Genomic DNA, 21,801 nt, shown 5'->3' on the forward strand with positions numbered 1-21,801 from the left:
GCCAGGCTTATCTCAAGAGGGGTCAATGTGAGCTGTAGGGGAGTTGCACAGAGATTCACAGTGACAAGTATTCAAATAAACTCTTACACAAGGTTTCTTGATTAAACAAATGTTTTAACAGTCAGTTTGAATAAGCCTTCTTCAGAAGGAGGCAATATAAAGCAATACACAAATACACTTCAAAAGACACACTCTTAGGTTTTCTAAATCAGCAAGTACCCATTTGGGATGGCCCACAGACACTACCTACACCCTCAGGTGACTTCAATAATTAGGGTGCTGGGGACATTGATATATAACTGTTGTATTTAGAATATTATTGAGAGGAGTGTCAAAGAAAAGAGGTTTCGGAATAAGGCAAGTGTTCACACAATTATTCTTTCAAAAGAAAAAACAATGCAGAGTCAGTTAACTCTTTCCTAGAGGGAAGGCAAAACACATAAGCAGAGGAGAGAAGAGTCATTCAAGAAGCCAGGCCAGCCAATGTTAAGTTAGCAAAAGTCAAGGTGAACTGAAGCACTTCTTGTAGTTAAGTAAAAGTCTTGCACAATGTTTCAGAAGTCTTAGAATAAGAAGAAATCAAAGTAGGGCCACACACTGATTAGGCTTGTGAGGTATAGAAGCTGTTAGCAACTCTACAGAGGCAAACAAGACAAGTCTCCAACGAGGACAAGTGAGGTTATACCACAAGAGGCAAGTTCTTTTAGACTGTACAGTACCTTTAGGTTGAAGAAAAGTGCAGCAGATGGCTTCTGTTCCTGTGCAGCTCTGTAGATCCTGGTGTCGCTGGGCCTCAGTCGTGGAGACAAGAGGGAGGACTTCTGGGGACTCCTTCACTGCAATGCGACGGTCATCGACCGCAACCGGCAATCTTCAAACAAGTGGCACTTCGGTGTTTCAGCTCCTCACGTCTACCACAAAAAGCAACACCGCAGTTCCTAGCTGTCGAGATGGGCTTTCCTTGCATCTGGGGTCCAGCACTCTGTTGAGGTGGCTCGGGCTCCGTCTTGCCACAAGAAGTAATGTTTTTAAAGTAAGAAGCCTTAACGGAGAAGAATGTAAAGGCTCAAATGGAATGCATGTGAGGAACTTTAGTACTAAGTTTAAGTCCCACACAGGTACTTGAAAAGGTATTGGAGGAAACACATTATTTAGATCTTTTAAGAATGGAGTTATCAAAAGGTATCTTAAAGTAAGATTCTTCCTCTGAGGAGCGCTTAAAAATGGATAGCGCTGCTAAATAACCTTTTATAGTGCCAACCTGGAGCCCCAGATTACCCAAGTGTAACAGAAAAGATAATATTGTGGGAATATTACACTGAAATGGGTCAACATTCTTATCTCTGCACCAGTTACTGAACTTGTTCCAACAACACCGGTACAGAGATTTATTTGCTGGCCTTCTGGCCGAAAGCAAGATCTCCATGACGTCATCCGGAAGGCCCCAATCCTTGTATCTCAACCTCTCAGAAGCCATGCGTGAAGGTTGAGTGTGTTGACCTCTGGATGGAGAACGTTACCTTTCTCTTGCGAGAGAAGATCCTCTCTTTTCGGAAGACGTATTGGAGGGCAGATGGACATGTCCAGTAGGTCCGGGTACCAATCCGGGGCAATTAGGATCATGGTTTTCCTGAACTTTCTCAACCTCCTGATAACTTGAGGGATCACAGGGACTGGAGGAAATGCATACAGAAGTGGAAACTCCCAGTCCACTACGAACGCGTCCCCTAGAGCTCCTCTCGGAGGAAATTCCCTTGAGCAGTACAGTTCGCATTTCCTGTTGACACTGGTTGCAAACAGATCCACTTGCGGGGGTCCCCAAAGGGCGAAGATCTCTTAAAGGACTCCGAGCTATTTCCCACTCATGGGAAACTGTGCTCTGTCTGCTCAGAGCATCCGCTGCGGTGTTTTGCTCTCCAGCTAGATGAACTTCCGACAGAGAGATCCCTTCTTGTATTGCCCAGAACCAGAGCTGCATTGCTTCTCTGCACAGTGGTAGTGACCCTACTCCTCCTCTTGTTGAGGTAGTACGTGGCCACCATTTTGTCCGTCATTATCAGGACATTCTTTCTCCGTACAGAGGGCAGGAAGGCCTTCAGCGCTAGTCTGTTTGCCTTCAGCTCCAATAGGTTGATGTGTAGTTTGGACTCTGATGGAGACCAACGACCGCCGATTGTCAACTTGTTGCTGTGAGCTCCCCACCCTGTGAGTGAGGAGTCCGTCACTACGGTTATCTCCGGCCATGGTTGCCAAAAAGATTCTCCCTTGAGGATATGTTCCCTGCAAGCCCACCATTGCAGATCCTGTGCTACTCTGGCTGGAACTTGCAAAAGATCTGACATTTCCCCTGAAAATTGAGGGCCCACTGAGGATGAGATCCCTTCAATGGGCCCTCAACCTGGCTTCTGGCACCAGAAAAATGCAGGATGCCATAACACCGAGCAACCTGAGAAAATCGAAGGGCAGTAGATACTGGGCATTTTGGAATTTTATTACCATCTGCAGAATGTGGTGAGCTCTCTTCAGGAGGCGAGGCTTTGCCCGAACAAGTATCCAGGACTGGTCCGATAAACTGGAGTCTGAGATGGTATCCTGGGTGACTTTTTTAAATTCAGAGAAAACCCTAGTTTGTGGAGGAAGTGGCAAGTCTTGGACAGATGTTCCTGGGCTTGTTCGGGAGAACGTGTCCTGATCATCCAATGGTCAAGTTAGGGATAGACATGAATCCCCCCTCTCCTGAGACTTGCTGCCACCACCGCCATCAATTTGGTGAAAACTCTCGGGCGGAAGTCAACCCGAAAGGCAGACCTCGAAACTGATAGTGAGAATTGCCAATCGCGAACCTCAGGTACTTTCTGTGCTCGAGATGGATTGGCATATGAAAGTAAGCATCCTGAAGGTCCAATGATACCAACCAGTCTTGGAGTTGGAGCCTGAAGGATCTGAGAAAGTGTGACCATCTTGAACTTGTCCTTCCTGAGGAACTTGTTCAACCTTCTCAAGTCCAAGATGGGTCTCAGTCCTCCGTCCTTCTTTAGTATGAGGAAATATGGGGGAATACCAACCATTGTGCCTCTCCGCTACAGGTACATGTTCTCTTGCACCTTTTTGTAGGAGGGACAAGATTTCCTGCAACAGGAGCGGGTCTGGATGTTTGACAGTGTTGTATCCCGGTGGATGATTATGAGGTTTCCTTTGAAAAGGAAGGCAGTAACCTTGGGATACTGTTTCCAGTGCCCAAGCATCTGAAGTAATGCCCTGCCATTCTTCCAGATGTTGCGAGATCCTGCCTCCCACTGGGGTTTTGTGGGTCAAAACCTGGTTTTGCGGCAGCTGCAGCATCAGATGATGGAACAGTTGCCGCAGCTGGGGCAGATCTAGCACCTTTTCCTCGCCCCGGAGGAAATTTCCTTTGCCCTCTCTGACTGGCCGGTCCCCTTCCTTTCCCGAATGAGGAAAATAAACGAAAGGGACGACCCCTCCAGGAAGATGAGCCTGTGTAGGTGCGTTGTTGAGGTTGTCGTATAGCGGCACTGAGTGATTTTGCCGTCGCTTTGGAGGTCTGCAGCTTCTCCAAACTTTCATTCGCCTTGCTGCCAAACAACCTTGAGCCGTCAAATGGCATATTAAGAAGTCTGGATTGCACATCCGGTGTAAAACCTGACTTTCTTAGCCACACAAACCTGCGTAGTACCGTACTAGACACCATGGACCTAGTGATACTGTCAGCTGTGTCCGAACCTGATTGAAGGCATTCCCCCGAAGCCTCCTTTCCATCCCTTACCATCAATAGGAACCCCTCAAGTTCCTCACCTTCCGGGGTGTGTTCAGCTGCTGCTGACATGCAGTCCCACAGGGTATATGTAAATCTTGCAAGGGTGCAAGTTACATTTGTGGATTTTAAAGCCTGACGTAAAGATCTTTCTGGACCATGCATCAATCTTTTTATCATCACTGTCTGGGGGAATTGTGGGGTATGCAGCATTTCTAGTAGAGGTAGCTGCTTGAACTACCAGACTTTCAGGAGATGGGTGTTTACTTAAGTATTTGGGATCTGAGGAACAGGGTCTATATTTTGACACATACTTATGAATCGATTCAGGGTTTTCCCCATGCTGTGTTAACCTTCCTTTGTAAGGCTACATGAAAAGGAAGTATGGGGTCTTGCTGAGGTCCTCCTGAAAGGAAGTCAGTCATATTATCCTCCCGATAGACAAGTGAATTTCTACTCCATCCCATGAATTCAGTTACCCTGTTCATCAATTTTCTATAACACACATCAGCATGTTCAGCTGGGTCAGGCTTTTCAAATTCATATTCTGGAGATGTATCCAGACCACTTGCTGACTGCAAGCCCTCATAAATCTTAAAACTTTGAGGGTCAATTAACTCCTCAGGGACTTGCTTTGTACCAAATTTAACACCAGCACGTGGAATTTCTTCTGCTGATGAATCTCCTTCATATATGGAGGACATGGTTCTAAAGAAATCATGTCTATTTTATGGATGAAACACCTTTTCAGGTGGCTTAGATTTTGACATAGGTGTCGATTTTGTCACTGGAGTGAACGAAGACGTTGACAAAAGAGTCTATGGCATCGATGTTGTAGTCATTGCCTTCGATATGGTCGAGGTAATCTTCGACACCTTCGAAGGAATTGTCGACCCCGTCGAAGGAGCCTTCGACACAGTCGACTATGCACTTGACGTAACGTTTTGGGTTGGGTCGTCGACATCTGTGCTGGACCACCTTCGATACAGGCTTTGATGACGTTTTAGACAAGGACTTTGCTGGCGTATGAGTGTGACGCCATTTTCTTGAGTTCTATCTCCGATTTATGCACCGGGTAGGCTTTTTCTATGAGGTGTCTGGGAAGATCCCCTGGACGACACCCTTGACGATTTTTTGTCGGATTTTCTCGTCTTAGATCTTCCCCCATCACTTTTTGTGAGCAGGGGCACTGTCTACGTCAGACTTTGAGGGGGGTCTGTGCCGCATTGTCAAATTATTTTAACATAGATGCTCTGAAAGCTTCTCACTTTCTTGGGGAGTCATGTCTCGACGGACATGTTATGATTTCCTCAGACGTCGTCGAGGAAGAGCGAGACCGGTGTGGTCTTTTCTTTGCCTTTTTAAAAGGAAGAAGAAGAGGACTTCCTGGATCTGATCCTCGACCTGCATTTTTTGTGACGTTTTGCTGAAGACTCAGCCGAGTCTTTTCTCCCTCTCGCAGAAAACTGAGGATTTCTCCCCCACCGCAAGTTTACCTCTTTGTTCTTTTAAGGCCTTATGGGTCATCGACTGACAAGAACCGCACTCATCTATACGGTGGTCGGAACCGAGGCACCAGAGGCAATTCCTATGGAGATCTGTTAGCGACATCTTTCTCCCACATTTCTGGCATTTCTTGAATCCAGTCTTCGTGTGAAAGGGTTAGATGAAGACGACATTATCATATGAACTGAAGCGCCCGTTTTCTCGATCCGAAGCGAAGCTAACGGAAAAACGGAACTGAGGCCAACGGGCGTGCTCGAGGCATTTATACAGCGGATGACAGTGGAGAGAGAAAACATTTTCGAAGCAGCAAAGCTGAAGGTAAGGATATATCTAAGATGAGGAATACGTGGGAGGACACAATTCATTCGAAATGTTTATTTTAATGCTTATTTCCGCGTCTGCAGATTGCTTTTGGCTCCTTTAGTTTCCCACCCGTACCAAGGACCCGAGGTGTGCGTCCTCACAGTCCGGCCGCCAACTTGGAAATCCTGATGCTCTTAGAAAATCCTTTAAAAAATAGACAGTAGTTCAGTAGAAAAATCTCAGAAGCTCAAGAGGAGCCACCTTGAAGAAGCACAAGCTGGGAGGCCAGTGCAGGTGAGATGAGGTCAACTCAAAAGGATTTAAAATAGTACTCCCCAAGCTAGGAAGCACTACAAATGGCAAAAGGTAGATATACCCCAAGCCCCAGAATACCAGAGAAAAGAAGAATTGGTTCCAGCTGGATTCCTTCCTGTTGCAGTGTAGCAGACCCTTGTTCCTGGTCCTTGGTCGTCTGGCGGGCTACTGTGGCAGCACTCGGGAGAGGGACTCAGCAGAAATGGATTCTCCTGGATTCAGCTGCCTTTTGTGGGTTTGGCACCTTTTTCTCGGCACCAACGAAAAACGAACAGCTCCGCTTGGAAGTGACTTGATCCCTCGGTTCTTGACTCTGGTGAGGGGACTCTGGGTGACGATATCCTGCTTCTTTAGGGTCCTCTAGATGCCAACGAAGTTTTAGCTGGATTCGCACTTCCGAAGAAAATGTATTCAATGATGGTCACGGGTCCCCAGGCATTGGGATTCTGCAGCTTTGGAAAGTCACAGCTAGTCGGGATTGCGCTGAAATGAAGCTGGTTTCCGAGGCTAGTTGGTCCCACCAGCCCAAGGGAGGGAGTCATCCCTTGCAGGTCTTCCAAGTCTAAAAGAAAACGGGATCAGCACAGCTGCAGGGCCTCATCTGGCACTCCGCGGTCCAGGAGGGTGATGCTGGCGTCCCTTCAGGTCTTTGTCAGATGTTGTCCTCCAGTGGTCGACTGCCTCTAGTCCCAAAAACCTAGTCTTTTAAGCAAGTTCCCATTCATTCAGAGCCCAAAGGCTGTCAATCACCCAGCAGGGTGGCTGTCCTCCCAGACAGCCAGCTGGCCAATCAGAACTGGTTTCACTCAAGCACACCTAGAGACAAAGGACAGGAAAGTTTTGGGACCCTCCCTCACTTCCTGCCTTTCCAGACACACTGGAGCACGGGCGGGCTTCAGGGCTGAATCCTGCCAAAAGGCAAAAATGCACAAAGGACTCAAACCTGGTTCAAACAGAGTAAAAGCCCAGAAGGAACTAAATGACAAGAAATGGCGAGAAAATAAGACAGGGGCCATTTTGGGAAAATTGTCACCCTTGGGTGCTTTACTGCAGCCGAGAATTCAGCCTACAGATGCATGGCGCAAAGGTAGTAAAAAAGAAACCACTGCCACCAGCCATTCAAGTTTGTTAATGTAACAAAACGTTACATGAGAAATGGGATAAAGGAGTTACTATACATAGGGTGGTGTGTGCTGGACACAAAAGAAAAGGCAAGTAAGACAAAAGTCGTCTTACTATTCTTGGGAACAGTAGTTCACCTAAGACAGGGTTGTCCAACATACAGCCCGCGGGCCACAATGCGGCCCTCCAAGCAGTTTTATGTGGCCCGCAAGGCTCAAGAGTAAAGAAAAAAGAAAATGTGCCCGTGAACAAACTGCATGGGGTCACCCGAGGAAGTTACAGTCCTCAGCCACCGACCCGGTTAATTTATTTCTGAAATGTTTTTCAGATCTGACCAACATTATATAAATAAACCGGGTCGCTGGCATTACAGTACTCGACCATGACCCGGTTAATTTATGAAATGTTTGTCGGATATCCAACAAACATTGCATAAATAAATAAACCGGGTCGTGGCTTCCAGGAGGGCAGGGGCTGGGCCAGGGCCTGCCTTTTCACCCTCGCTTAGTGGGGCTTCCGGAACAGGCCCAACCCCTGCCCTCTTGCTTGCAAAGCTTACTGCCTCTGCTCAGGCAACGCACCTCTCTGCAGCACTCTTCCCCTGCACACCCCCTTTTTCAACACTCCTCTGTGCACCACTCTCTGCTCATCCAATGCCCCTCTGTCTGCAGCTCTCTCCTCTGCACACCTTTCTATGCATCGTTCTCCTCTGTGCACCACCCTCTGCACAGGCAATGCACCTCTTTGCAGCTCTCCCCAGCCCACCCTGTTTTGTACCACTCTCCTCTGTGCACAACTCTCTGCTCAGCCAATGCACCTCTATCTGCAACTGCTGTCCCCTGTGCACCTTTCTGTGCATCGTTCTCCTCTGTGCAATACCCTCTGCTAAATCAATGCACCTCAATCTGCAGCTGCTGTCCCCTGCACACCTTTCTGTACACCGTTCTCCTCTGTGCACCACTCTCTGCTCAGCCAATGCACCTTTATCTGCAGCTGCTGTCCCCTGCAGACCTTTATGTGCACCGTTCTCCTCTGTGCACTACCCTCTGCTCAGGCAATGCACCTCTCTCCGCAGCTCTCTTCCCCCTGCAGACCCTTTTTTTGCCCCACTTCTCTGTGCACCACTCTCTGCTCAGCCAATGCGCCTCTTTCTGCAGCTCTCTTCCCTGCACACCTTTATGTGCACCGTTCTCCTCTGTACACCACCCTCTACTCAGGCAATGCACCTTTTGCTGCAGCTCTTCCCCTGTGCACCTTTTTTTGCACCACTCTCCTCCGTGCACCACTCTCTGATCAGCCACTGAACCTTCCTCTGCAGCTCTTTCCCCACACACATTTCTGTGTACCACTTTCTTCACAGCCTGTTCATCTCTCTAGATACCTCTTCACTGCAGACCGCACTCTTCTGGGCACCACTCTTGTCTCAGCAAATGCAGCTGACCTTGTAGCGCTCAGCCTTGCACACCTTTATTTGCACAACTACCCGCTCAGCCAATGTACCCCTCTTTGTATCCCTCTATCAGGCACACCACACCACTCTTCTCAGCTAATGCACCCCTACAGCGGTCTCCTTGCACATCGTGCTTTTCATTACTCTCCTTTGTGCACTTTCTGCTCAGATAATGCACCTCTGTTTGCAGCCTTCTGTGCTGCACAAGGTTGTACTCACCAGTGCCCCCCATCTGTCAGCCCAGAGCTTTGGTGCAAGAGGCACTTCCCTGATTTACTGTGTGCACCAGTTTCTGGGCAGCTCTGTCTTTTGTGCCCTGCTCTTTGCACCTCCCCCATCAGTGTACCACTCGGCGCATTTCTCCCATGTATGTATTGCTCTGCATCTCTCCCTCTCTGCTGTACACCCCGCCCTCCACTGTTTTTTTGTTTATATTTTATAGCACCGAGGACCCTAGGATATTAAAGCATTATGTACAGATATAGCAGGTGATCAGAGGCTTAAACACATTCATTTAAATAGGTGCGGAAAAGAGGCATTTAAAAATGTTTTATAAGAAGGGTAAAACTAGTTTGTGCTATTAAAAGTGGGCATTCGAGGTTTCCTAAAGCATGGAGCTTGAGATGCAAATGTTTTAAGCCCTCCACCCGGCTTGAAGGTTGTGGCAGAATTTATTTTGCTGCAGTCAAGCTCTGAGAAGCTCATCGGCCCCACAGCTGTGGTTTATTGGTGAAAGAAAGAAAAAATTAAGTGTGCGAGTAGGTTGGTTGCACACAGAGCCCCTGGTCTTGCCACATAATTTATTTTGCTGCAGTGAAGGGGGCCAGAGCTGAGCAGCTCAGGTCCACAGCATTCACTGGAGAGGTGACGTGCGCAGGCCCCTAACCCCAGACTGGTCCACCCCATGATATCGGGTGCCTGCTCAGAGCTTCCGGGGAGGGTCTGGGTCAGGGCCTGTCTTCCCTCACTTAGCATGGCTTCCAGAATGGGGCCATCCCCTGCCCTCTTACTTGCAACTCATACTTACCTGGCACGGGAGAATCTGTGATTACACATGCAGATCTCCCAGGGTGAGGCTCACCCATTGCACATCGGATGTGCTGACCCCCTGCGATGTCCCCAAATGCGGGATACTCCACTGCATTATTTCTGGTAGTGGGGGGGGACAGCGTTCACGCTTTCCCCTGATTTTATTGGTGAAAGAAAGAAAAGGTAAAGTGTGCACTAGGCCTGCTAGGTTGGTTGCACACAGAGCCCCCGGTCTTGTGGCAGAATTTATTTTGCTGCAATCAAGAGGACCAGCTCTGAGCAGGTCGGGCGGCCACAGGCCTAATTTATTGGTGGAAAAAGAACAAGTAAAGTGCGCAAGTAGGTTGGTTGCACACAGAGCCCCTGCTCTTGTAGAAGAATGTATTTTGCTGCAGTTACGAGGAGGGCCAGCTCTGAGCAGCTTGGGCCCAGAGCCCGGATTTGCTGGTGATTCACTAAGTGAGCTGGGCATTCATCAGCCCACAGAAGTTCCCTAGAATCGTGGGCTCCGATTGGCCTGTAGAACGTCTGTAAGACCACCAGAGATTCTGATTATACTGCCAGTACGTGCCCACATACAGCACTACCCATGCATACCCATGTGCTTCACTGCCCTTGCATGCCCACGCACTGCACTACCAAAGCATGCCCACGCACTTCACTGCCAATGCATGCCCATGCGCTGTATCTGCTACTCCACTCCTTTACACCCGCTATTACTCCCAATCCTCCTTTGATCTCTGCTTTTCTTTTCCTCTACTTCAGCTCATACTCCCAGACCTCTTGTTCCTCCCCTCCTGTGGCCTCCACCTCCTACTGTTCCTCAACTCCTCTTTTCAACTCACATTTTGCCCCCACTTTCTCCTCCTCTTCTCTTCCCATCTGCTCCACGTCACAGCCTCCATCCTAATCTCCTCTACCAGCCTCTCCTTTCTTCAACTAGCACTCCTACTCATTCTCGAAACTCCTGCACGTCTGCTTTCCTGTGTCAGGTTTTACACTCCAATGTACCCTTCTCCTGGAAAGGTCATTCAGTGAGGGTCTGCAAGTGTGTCTCATATTGGTATCTGGCCAGTATTGACCTATATCGCATGGCTTGTTAACCTCATGTGTTACTATTGCACAAACCAGAACTTCCTGTATTATGTAGGACGGGGCACCGAAGGCCTGGTTCACCATCTTGCATCGTTCTGAAAGAGGAGGCATGCACCCAGGACTCCACACCGGTTCCTGAAGGACACTACGGCTTGCTGAGTAGCTTCCCTGCAGCCTGTCTTCATCTGTGCTGCCCCAGTAGCTTCTCTGCAGCAGGTAATAGCAAACTGTCACTTCCTCTGGTGACCGTATGCAAGGGGTCACAAGAGGAAGTTACAGTCCTCCGCCACTGCCCGGGCCTCAGCCACGACATGGCAGCATCAATCATTAACACAAAAGTAATGAATGTGTATTACAGAGATAAGATGGAATGTGTATTGGGCACAGGGCCAATGCTCAGGCAGCATCAATCATGCTTTGTACAGGACAATGCTGGCCTAAATTGGGAACAGCCAGCATAAACATGTTGCTACAGAGGCATATTTTGGACACAACCAGCATGACAATGTGTTACATCAGTGACAGTGCTGTCTTACACTGTGGACACATTGATCATTAAAATGTGTTGTGTTGTAAAATGTTCTTGTCTGCTGTTGGTGACATGGAATTTTTATGTTCTCCATTAGAACGGATTGTAAACGTTTGGATTTTTGGTCCCTTTTTCTGCTGTAAAATGCACCATTTCAACCCCATATTTGAAAAGAAATTCTTGGGAGGGTGACCCCTGAAACCCTCCCTAGATCCTTATAGCTCCCTCGCTACGCCTGGTCAACCCCACTATTTCAGAAAAATATTAACACATACACTGAAAGAAATCAGAAACAACTAACCTTTGATCTCTGCCCCTGACACCAAAAGCTATCTTTGGGACTGCATGGCCATCACTGCCTGTGATGCTATTGTGTCAAGGGTCACACAATATTGCTTTTTGATGTACTGCTTTGGGTGAGGTGGTTGACTTTTGGCTCGCCGGCCCACTGTGTAACAAAAAGTTAATGCTTCGGCCCCACATTCAAAAAGGTTGGACAAGCCTGACCAAAGAAAATGTATTTAAACATTTAGGAGGAATCCAAGAGACTGCTAAGTGGCACTGCACAAAAGGAGATGTGTATCATGTGCAAAAAGCAGATGCCTATGGAGTTTGCCAGACTCCATTAAACGGTAAGAAACTAAAACCCCTAGTCAGAAAAAACACAAGGGAGTTGGGGGTGGAGGGGATAAAAGATAAAAAGTAGGCCTCTTTCTTGATGCAATATGCAAGCTGGCTTTGATTTCAGGGCACCCAGAGAAGAAAGATCTGTCTTCAATGATGTGTTGCAATGCAGGCATTTCGCAATAGGCATACAGCTTGCTTCCGTCACTTGTTCTAGATGCATACATTGCCTAATGAACATTTATATCAATGGACCGAAAGCATTAAAACCATACATCTTTGGGTTATATATACACTCTACTGCTAAATGAGGTCAGAGTGCCCCTCTGAAAGAAAGAACACAGCATGATAACCCACCCACGAGTCAGCAGCCACATGTTTTATCTCACTGTACCTTTCACAAAGGAGGAATATCCATTTGCATATTTGTCTTTGTCCCGCCCACCTGCACAGTCCAGCACCGAAATGCTATGGCAATCCTCCTTTGAACAAGAGTACCAACAGCAACCCCAGGCATGTGTTTCGGCCTAGTGAGCAAGGGGTCCACGTCTGGATAACCCTAGGTAACTTAGGGTGACCAACCCAAAGTTCCATTTACATACAAAAAGAGGACACTAGTGCTACCTGCAGATCAAAAATGTTCTTATCACAACTTATCAGACATTGCATAAGAAAGTAAATGCACTCAGTGCACCAAGTACAAGCTCTAAAAAAATAACGTACACAGAGAAAGGGGGAGAAGATTCAGAAGTTAAACAGGTTATTGAAATATGCCGGCTGGCGTTCGCCTATTGCTGAGGAATTCATTGAGACGCATCAACAATTTTATAGCCAGTTGTAAAACACCAAACCTCACCTGCAACTCAGCTTGAACTGTTTAATAATATTACTGATCTTTTCAAACCGATGGATGTCCCGCTGTTCTTTACACTGGTAATGGGAAATAACCTAGACAAAAGCAATAACGGAAGAATGAATTGGGTGTTCATCTAAACACTTGGAATGCACTTCAGCATGACATTTCCCACTAGTCCCTCAAGAATCATTACACAGCTACAAATGCATTAAGGATAAAGTTACTTTCCACAGAAATGTTCAGAACTATTAGTTTGCAGGATACTTTACCTCAACTTCTTTTTAATGGGGCAAACCCATAATACCACTAGGCTTATTAGGCCAGGAAGACTATTTGCAAAGCACAAAAGATCCACTGGAATGTGGGCTGCTTTACTGCAAGTTCATAGAGCCTGAGCATGGGGCCCTCAAGGTAAAAGGCCCTTCCTCCTTCAGCTGACCCATGAGGTGCCATTGGCATAACGCCAGATGTTATACTTTTTCCGTGGGTCAATCCCCCTTTTTCAGCTGCCCTTAAGGGCCTCTTGAGTTTCTCACCAATTACTGGATTTTTAGTGCGTATCTGATTTATTAGGGAATCAATTTTAATAAATCTCTGCATTTCACTCCATTCCAAAAGATACAATGGTGCAACAGTAAATACCTGTTGCATTGTTTCTATACATGTCTAGGGATAAGTTGGGTCCTGTACTGTCAGACCAGACTAAAGGATTTATGACTTGACTGACCATTGTGTAACTGGTGTAACACCTTCATTCCCGGCAGTGGCTAATATGATTTACTTGCGAGTTATCCATTTTACTTTACACTTTAGGTTGTGGGGAATACAGTGAATGTTCATTTATTGGCTTTTGAGGATCCGAAAATGACAAAGAATTGCGCATTACATATGTCAATCAATCCAGTTTTCACCTCACACCTTAACACTACAATATATAGGGTTTACCCCCAGGTATAGGCCTCACATTAGCTTTAGGAGTGAGAAAGGTCTTACCAAAGACCCTTTGCTCTTTTGTGTTTTTTGACCCGGTTTGCTGTAGGTTACGTCCTAAAATTACAGTACTTATCTGAAATTCTAATGACTAACTACGCAACAATGTATGTATTTTGTTTAGTATACACTGGATGGGGTCTCTTTTGTGTAATCTCTTGGGCCTAACTGAACCTATCCACCAGCCTGCTCACCTCCCTTGACTGAAGTTAGGTTTATATCTTGGTTGAAACACCATGTTAGGGAGAATTCTCCGAAAATGTGCTAATTCCTCTCTACCTTCGAGACCCCTAGCTCATTTGCTGGACTCTAGGACTTTCATTTTTACCTGGAGAGAGTGAGACCCCTTTTTCCCCCCACTCTCTCATTTATTTTAATGTGATTGTAACTCTGTTTCTTTTGGTTTTTGGAGTCTGGCAAACTCCATAGGCATCTTTTTACACTGCGACACGCAGAACCTTCAGTACCGGGACGCAGGGAAGTCTTTCGGATTCCCCCAAGGTTTAAATACCTTCTCTTGGATAAACTACTGTTTCCAAGAGCAGTAAAGTGAAATTGACTACTTACATTTACAACATTCTAGACCCAGCACACACTATCTTACAATAGGGTGCTGGAGGGGTTACTTAGTATCCCCTTTGTCTAGTTTCTCATGTAACATTTTTTATGTTACCCTTTCCTCGGCGAATGGCTGGTGGCAGTGGTTTACTTTTAACTACCATGGTGTGCATTTACCGTGGGCTGCATTCGCAACGGCAGTAAAGGACCCAATGGTGCCATTTTTGGCAAAATGGCCCAGTCTTCTTTTTTCGCCATTTCTTTGTGGAAAGGTCCTTCTTGAGATTTACTGTGTGCGTCAAACCATGTTTGGTCCCTTTGTTCACTTTGCCTTTGACAGGATTCACGAGTGAAGCCCGCCTCTGGCTCCAGGGTGTCTGTTGGGGGCAGGAAGTGAGGGAGGTGCCCGAAAGTCCCTGTGCTTAGTCTCCTATGAGACCCAAATGCACTCTGTGGTGATTGGCCGGCGGACTGTCCGGCAAGGACAGCCACCCTGCTGGGTGACAGCTGGGCCGGAATGAATGGGCGAAACCTGCTTAAAAGGCGAGGCTTTTTGGCTTGGAAGGCAGAGTCTACCACTGGACGAAGGAATCCGAAGAAGAACTTGGAAGAGACACCTGCTGCAACTCCTGGACCGTTGGTTTGCCCGGTGAAGCCCTGCTGCTGTGCTGAAACTCCAAATAAATTTCTATCGACAGAAGCCCCTGCAAGGACGACTTCTCCCCTTGAGTTGGTGGGACCAATCAACTCTAAAGTAAGCCACCTGGACATCCTCTCGAAGCCGGTTGAAATTCCACCGGAGTTGCTGTTGGAGCCGAAGAGCCAGGTAGAGGAACACCAGTTTGTGCGCGTTGCTTTTAAGCTGGCCAAGAGTTCCAGGAAGATCCTCCCGACTCCCAGGAATTAGGACTGACTGAGCCTGAGCCACTGTCATGGTCATGATGTCAGGAGCACAGGCATGCAGGGGTCGCATGCACAGGAGACCTGGGTGGACATTGTCCTGGCACCTTTGGCGCCAGGCACATGAACAAAAGTAAACAAGAACATCCATTTAACACCAAAAAGCTTTTATTATGGACATAGCACTTCAAATGCATTAACCTTTAACATTCCATCCATTAAGCAGCCCCAAGTGTATTCTTGGGTGTGGCTGCTAATGGATTGCCTTCGCACGTGCTCACTCTCTAGGAGTAGCAGGGTGTGGCTGGTAAACCTGCCCTAATGGGCGTGCCCACGATCTCAGCTATATAAGCTGCCCCGATCCTCAAGACAGACGCTTTGCGTTATTTTGCACTTGCAAGCAGCGGAACGCTCACAGTCACCTGAGGTCAGATTTACCTTTGAAGATCCTGCTTCCTGGACATCCTGCTTCCTGCCAGCATACTTACCAACTGGGGGAAGCTGTTCTTACCTGTACATCTCTTTGGCAAATCAAGTATTCATCTTTACACTTTCCGGAACGCCGAAATCTTCATTTTGGCACTGCAGCACGACACGCTCCATCGTCGACAGCAGCGCCTGCAAGGAAAAACAGAAGACAAGGTTAGACATTGAAAAAACAGACAGTTTAAGGTTGCGCTTTGCCATACTTCGCACTTTTCCTTAAACCGTCACTTGCCTGCTGTCGAACATTGTGGTAGCATCCATCTTCCATCCGGCCGCGTCTCACAGCTGCATTGAGGCCGCATTTCCATCTAAGGAAAGAAAACAGAAGAGAGACATTATTGCGGGCATAAATAGGAGCAACGTATAAAGACATTAAACAGAATGAACAGCATCACAAGAGCTCAAGAAAGACTTACCAATCATAAGGAGAAGCATTGTCGCAGCTGGACTGGACTATCAGGGATCAGTGAAGGAACTAGATCCCATTCGACACGCCCCTGCCAGAAGTAGCAGGACGGAGAGTTCATCTTCCATAATTCACAGGTGAGCTTTATGGGCCGGCATATGCTCACAGAAACCGTACTTTGAGGTGAAGGGTTCGAGAGGTACAACTATCACCGATTGGCGCACTCACACACTCTTATCTCCACGCAGGAGCAGTATCAACACGTACCACCGCTCACAGCTTTTCTACTGAGGGAGAGGCCTGAAGGGGGCGATTCAAGTTCAGGGAGGGCTGCAACCGTGCCCCAACCCCTCCGCATAGACCAGGTGAGCGTAACAGCCACCTTAACAGAGTGCTGGACCCCAGAGGCAAGGAAAGCCCATCTCGACAGCCAGGAACTGCGGTGTTGCTTTTTGTGGTAGACGCGAGGAGCTGAAACACCAAAGTGCCACTTCTTTGAAGATTGCTGGTTACTGTCGGTGACCGCGTGTTAGGCAAAGTTTGAATGCAGTACCCTCTGGGAACACTACAAACAACTATGACTAGAGGTATAGGCAACCCAACCTTTGGTATAAGCTTGTACTACACAGTTTTGGTAGCGTGTTGAGCAGCCAGGCTCATCTCAAGAGGGGAAATGTGAGCTGTAGTGGAGTTACAAAGATTCACAGTTAAGGGTATTAAAAAAAAAAACTCTCACTCAAGGTTTCTTGCATAAACAATTCATTATTTATCAGTCAGTTATAAAGCCTTCTTCAGAAAGGAGCAAATACAATAGTAACCCCAAAGATACTTCAATACAGTACACTTTCAGTTTCTGAATCAGACAAGGCCCTTTTGGGATGGCCCACAGACACAACCTACTCCCAGAGGTGACTTCAGTAACAAGGGTCCTGGGGACATTAATACCTTACTGTTGGCATTCAGAACACGCTTAAAAAGGTGGTAAAAGGCAAAGGTTTTTAGAACACAAGAGACCACAAATATTCTTAAGCCGTGCAAATACTTTTAGAGTTCACTAGAAGAGTCATTCAATTCAATAGGCTAATCCAAAGCCAATGGGCAAAAGTCTTGGATAGGATAAAGCACTTCTGGTAAGTAATGGAAAAGTCTTTGCCCAAGTTCTTAGGAGTCTTTGAAGAAAAGAAGAATCAAATGTAGGGCCACAAGCTGAATAGACTTGTGAAAGTTACAAACACTTCTACAGTAAGAGGTACGTTCTCTGTTAGGGAAAATTCCCACAAATTTGCCAATTCCCTCCACCTTAGAGACCCCCAGCAACTTTGCTGATTTTGAGGACGTGATTTTTTTACCTGGAGAGAGTGTGATCCTTTTTCCAACACTCGTGTATTTTGATATGTGTTTCACCTTTGTGTTTCCTTTGGTTATGGAGTCTAACCAACTCCATGGGCATCATCTTTTTAATTTGTGTCACACAGCACCCTCAGTGCAGTGACACATGGAAGCCCTCCAGGCTTTCCCAAGGTTTAACTACCTTATCTGGGATAAACTACTGTTTCCCAGAACAGTGGAGTGAAATTGACTTCACTTAGTCCTGTAAATGTCTAGACCCAGCACAACCCATCTCCCTAGAGTGCTGGAGGGGTTACCTAGTATTCCCTGTGCCTAGATACTTATGTAACAGTCAAATGTTACCCTTTCCTCTCAGAATGGCTGGTGGCAGTGGTTTAACAACAAACTACCATGATTTCCACCCCCCCCCCCCGACCACAAACTATTCGTAGCTCTGGTAACGTTAAATCGTTCGCAGGAGCCATGTTTTTCAAGATGGTACCCAGCCATCGTTGCTAAAATGGTTCCCGGACTTTTTTCGCCATGTCTTTGTGGAAAGGTCCTTCTAGAGTTTCTCTGCGTGCCAAACCAGGTTTGAACCCTTTGTTCATTTGCCTTTGTCGGGCTTCAGGAGTGAAACCAGCCTCTGGCTCCAGAGTGTCTGGGGTAGGCAGGAAGTGTGGGAGGTGCCCATAACTCTCTGTGCTTAGTCTCATAGGAGACCCAAATGCACTCTGATGATTGGCTGGCTGACCGTCCGGCAAGGACAGCCACCCTGCTGGGTGAGTGGCAGCTAGGCTGTGTAAAGACTGGTAGGGGGGTCTGTACTTCCGCTCTCTATATGGTAGAGGAGAGGCACAGAGGACCCCAGCCAAGATTCTCCAATATGGTAACGATGGACGAGCAATCAAGGCCTAGCTTCTCAGGAGGTGATGCAGGCTGGTTCTTAAGTACAGTGTATCCCCAAGCCCCCACAAAGGAATGTCCACACACTGTATTACTGAAAACACAGTCTTTATATAATTAATATTCAAGGGTTATGTACACTTATCACAATAACGCACTTTGTGCTCAGGGAAATCAACAATGGTAAATATCTACAATTCTAAAGTGGTACCACTAATATTAGACCTCATTAAAGTGCATTCACAATACTGTAAAAATGGCACACAGATCAATAAGAAGGAAACCAGCAATAGAGAGAGGAGAGATAGCAGATGATTGAAAACAATAGGCAGAATACTGGCCCCTACCACGGGACACAGTTCTGTGTGGAGATCCCCCCCACCTGGGCAACCTGCAAAACAAAGAGATATAACACAAGCCCAGTCCGTATATTGTTCAATAGTCTTATTCTCTCCTATAATGTTTTTACCCCCCCAATGTACCTGGTGGAGTTGAGTTCTTCGAAGAGGCGTCGACAGATCCTTCTTGAATGACCCCCTTTAAAGCAGGAGTCACGGATCGTCGAGAGGCGTCGAGAAGCGTCGAGGAACTCGGTGTTCGGTGTCGGGGAATCGACGGCCCTTCTTGAATGCCTTCCCTTTCAAGCGGGAGGCACGGGGCGTCGAACGTCCGACGACAAACGGGGTAGAACGGCGTCGATGAGGCGGCAGGCTTCGATCCGAGCGGTGCTCGTCGGCGTCGAGACGTCGGCGTCCTGCGAGGAAGAGGCGTGCGGGGCACCTCGGTGACACTAGTTCTGGACCGCAAAGATTTTGAATGACGGTGGCCCAGCAAGGGCGTCGAGTCTCTCGAGTCTTTGGGGTCGTGAGGTGGCGGGAAACCCACCGGCGGATTCTCCTCGGCGCGTTGGTCGTCCTCGACTTTCTCCGGCGGGACAAGGCGGTCGACGATGCGGACGAGGGAGTCCTTCAAGGCAAATGTTCTTAGGCAAGGAGCGGACGGCTCCGGTCGTCGGCGGCACGGCGTCAAGTGGTTCCCACGGCTGGGCAACACAACTTCGACGGGCCTCCAGCAGTTACACAGACCTGCGAACCCTGGTCGACGGCGATGGACTTCGACAGCGTCGATGTCCGGGTGCTTCACTTCGATCTCCTCGGCGGTCCCGTCTCGGGTCGGCAGCCTTTCGAGGGTCTGACTTCCAGGGCGCTTCGGCGAAGATTCAGCGGTGCTCGATGGTCCCTCGGAGCACGGGAAGAGGGTGCCTAGCCAGGTCCTCTCTCGGGTCAGTCCTCGACGATTTCGACAACCTTCAGTTCCGTCGAAGCAAATGCCACAGCAAGTCTTCTTCTTCCAGCTGGACGTCGAGGATCAGCAAATCCAGTTACTCTTGAGTGGAGACTCAGCTTCTGAATGCTTCTGAACAATTTCCAGTGGTGAGAGGTCCCTAGATATACTATTCTGTCTCTCATCCACACTGCTGGCACACACACAGCAGCCAATCACACAGAAGGGCATTCATGCAGTCAGTCAGCCAATCAGGCACACAGTGCATTCAGGCCACACTCCTCCCTTTCAGACACTCACAACAAGGAATGTGGATTGGGACAAGTACCCAGCCATTCAACACTACACACTGCATTCAGGCCAGTTTCGGGCAGGGCTGTCTCAGTCTTTGTCTCACATGCCAGAAACCAGACAACCACAACAAGGAGTGTATATTGGTCACACTCTCCATTCACCCAGGTCCCACCCACAGGAGGTACCCACAACATACAGTCAAAGGGAAGGCTCCAGTCAGTCTAGCTGGGCCTTCACAACAACACCATATATGGAACTTCCACCCAACAGCCAGTCAGGGGGAAGGGACAGAGTCAGGGCATCCCAGGACTTTGGGAAAACAAGACAACAGGCAATAGAAAGCAAGAGGCCACAGGGGCCATCTTGTTTTCTATCAGGAATCAACTGATCCCAATGGCAGGGCCTGGGTATCCCAAAATGGAGGACACCCAGAGCACCTGTCCAATTCAGCATGGAGCTGCCACCAGCCCATACCCTGCTCTGTGGGCCACCCACAGGTGCCCAAAAACATACACTAGGGGCACAGAGTTGTACCCCTACCCAGGGGTGCCATAAGGGTATCCCATGGGTCTGTTCACCAAACCAAAAGAGAGAGCTGCACTGCCAGGAGTCCCAAATGGATTCCTGGGCAGAAAACATAACAGAACACACGATAAAAGGCAGAAAAGGACAAGGATTCAGAGGCCCTGTCCCTCTGATACATTTCCAGCATCACAGGCTGGAATGAATGGGAGAGAACTGAATAAAAGGTGATTCTCTTGGCTTGGAAGGCAGAGTCGACCAGTGGACGAAGGAACCGAAGAAGAGCTTGAAGAGGACGGCTGCCGCAAATCCTGGACCGTTTGTTTGGCCGGTGAAGCCCTGCTGCAGATCCAAATCATCAGAAGCCACCTGGACACCGATCTCTGAGCTGGTTGCATTTCCTCAGAGGGCTGCAGGAAACCGTAGAGCCAGGGAGAGTGACACTAGATTGTGTGTGTCACTTGTAAGCTGGCCGAAAGCGTTTGGAAGATCCTCTGGACTACCATGACGTTGGACCAACCGAACTCGACTTCCCCTCCTCACCCCCCAGCCACCCCCCCCCCCCCCTCAGCTGAGTGTGTTACCTCAGAAGCAAGGACAGTCCACCTTGACAGCCAGGACCAGCGTTGTTAGCAGTGTGGTAGCTGAAACGCGAAACAGCCACTGAAATTGAAGTTTGCCAGTTGCAAGCTTTTGACCATCCCAGTGCAGTGCAAGAGTCCACACGACTGAGGCCCAGGAACAGCGAGATCTGCAGGAACAGAAGTCATCAGCTGCATCTTTTTCTTCATTGTAAGGTACTGTTCAACAAGACAGAGAACTTATCTCTCACGATGGAAGTGCTTGATACTTTTGCAACTCGCAGGCCTAATCAGCATGCGACAACATAGGATTCTTCTTTTTACAAACTACTTCCAATACCAGAACCGCTTTATCCTATCCAAGACTTTGGCCTAGCCTATTGAATTCACTCTTCTGGTGAACTCAAAGTATTTGCACTGTCTAAGAATAATTGTAGTCTTTTAGGTTCTGATAACCTTTGCCTTTTACTCCTCTTGAAAAGTATTGAAGTATATTTGTGTGTTATTTTATGATTGCCGACTTCTAATGAATGTTTTAGAACTGACTGATAAATTAATAAGTATTTATCCAAGAAACCTTGAGGATAAGAGTTTATTTGAACACCTGTGATTGTAGACCTCTGTGTAACATTATTACTGCTCACATTCCCCTCTTCAAATGAGCCTGGCTGCTCAACACGCTACCAAAACTGTAGTACAGACTTATACCAAAGGTTGGTTTGCTTACACCTGTAGTCCTAGTTGTGTGTAGTGTTCCCAGAGGGTATTGCATACAAACTTTGCCTATCATTCTCTTAGACTTGTTTTACAGTACCTTGGTAAAGAAGAAAAGATGCAGCTGACGACATCTGTTCCTGTGCAGCTCTGCAGATCTCACCGTTACTGGGCCTTAGTCGTGGGGACAAGAGGGAGGACGTCAGGGGACTCCTGCACTGTACTGACAC

At 47.8% G+C, this 21,801-nt stretch overlaps 1 protein-coding gene and 1 non-coding gene across 2 annotated transcripts in view; one reads left to right on the forward strand and one right to left on the reverse strand.

Moving 5' to 3' along the window:
• LOC138489153 (ras-related GTP-binding protein A) overlaps positions 1 to 21,801 on the reverse strand; it is a 242,202-nt gene that overhangs the window by 72,375 nt on the left and 148,026 nt on the right. The window contains exon 8 of the mRNA XM_069616808.1: positions 12,602 to 12,693. Within this exon, the coding sequence (XP_069472909.1) occupies positions 12,602 to 12,693 (92 nt within the window). The remainder of the gene's footprint in view (positions 1 to 12,601; positions 12,694 to 21,801) is intronic.
• On the forward strand, positions 9,488 to 9,655 carry LOC138490539 (U1 spliceosomal RNA). Its single transcript, XR_011275494.1, has one exon. It is a non-coding gene; the product is annotated as a U1 spliceosomal RNA (small nuclear RNA).

Source organism: Ambystoma mexicanum, chromosome 9 (assembly GCF_040938575.1).
Source record: "Ambystoma mexicanum isolate Mex_15411 chromosome 9, UKY_AmexF1_1, whole genome shotgun sequence".
NCBI classification, from domain to species: Eukaryota; Metazoa; Chordata; class Amphibia; order Caudata; family Ambystomatidae; genus Ambystoma; species Ambystoma mexicanum.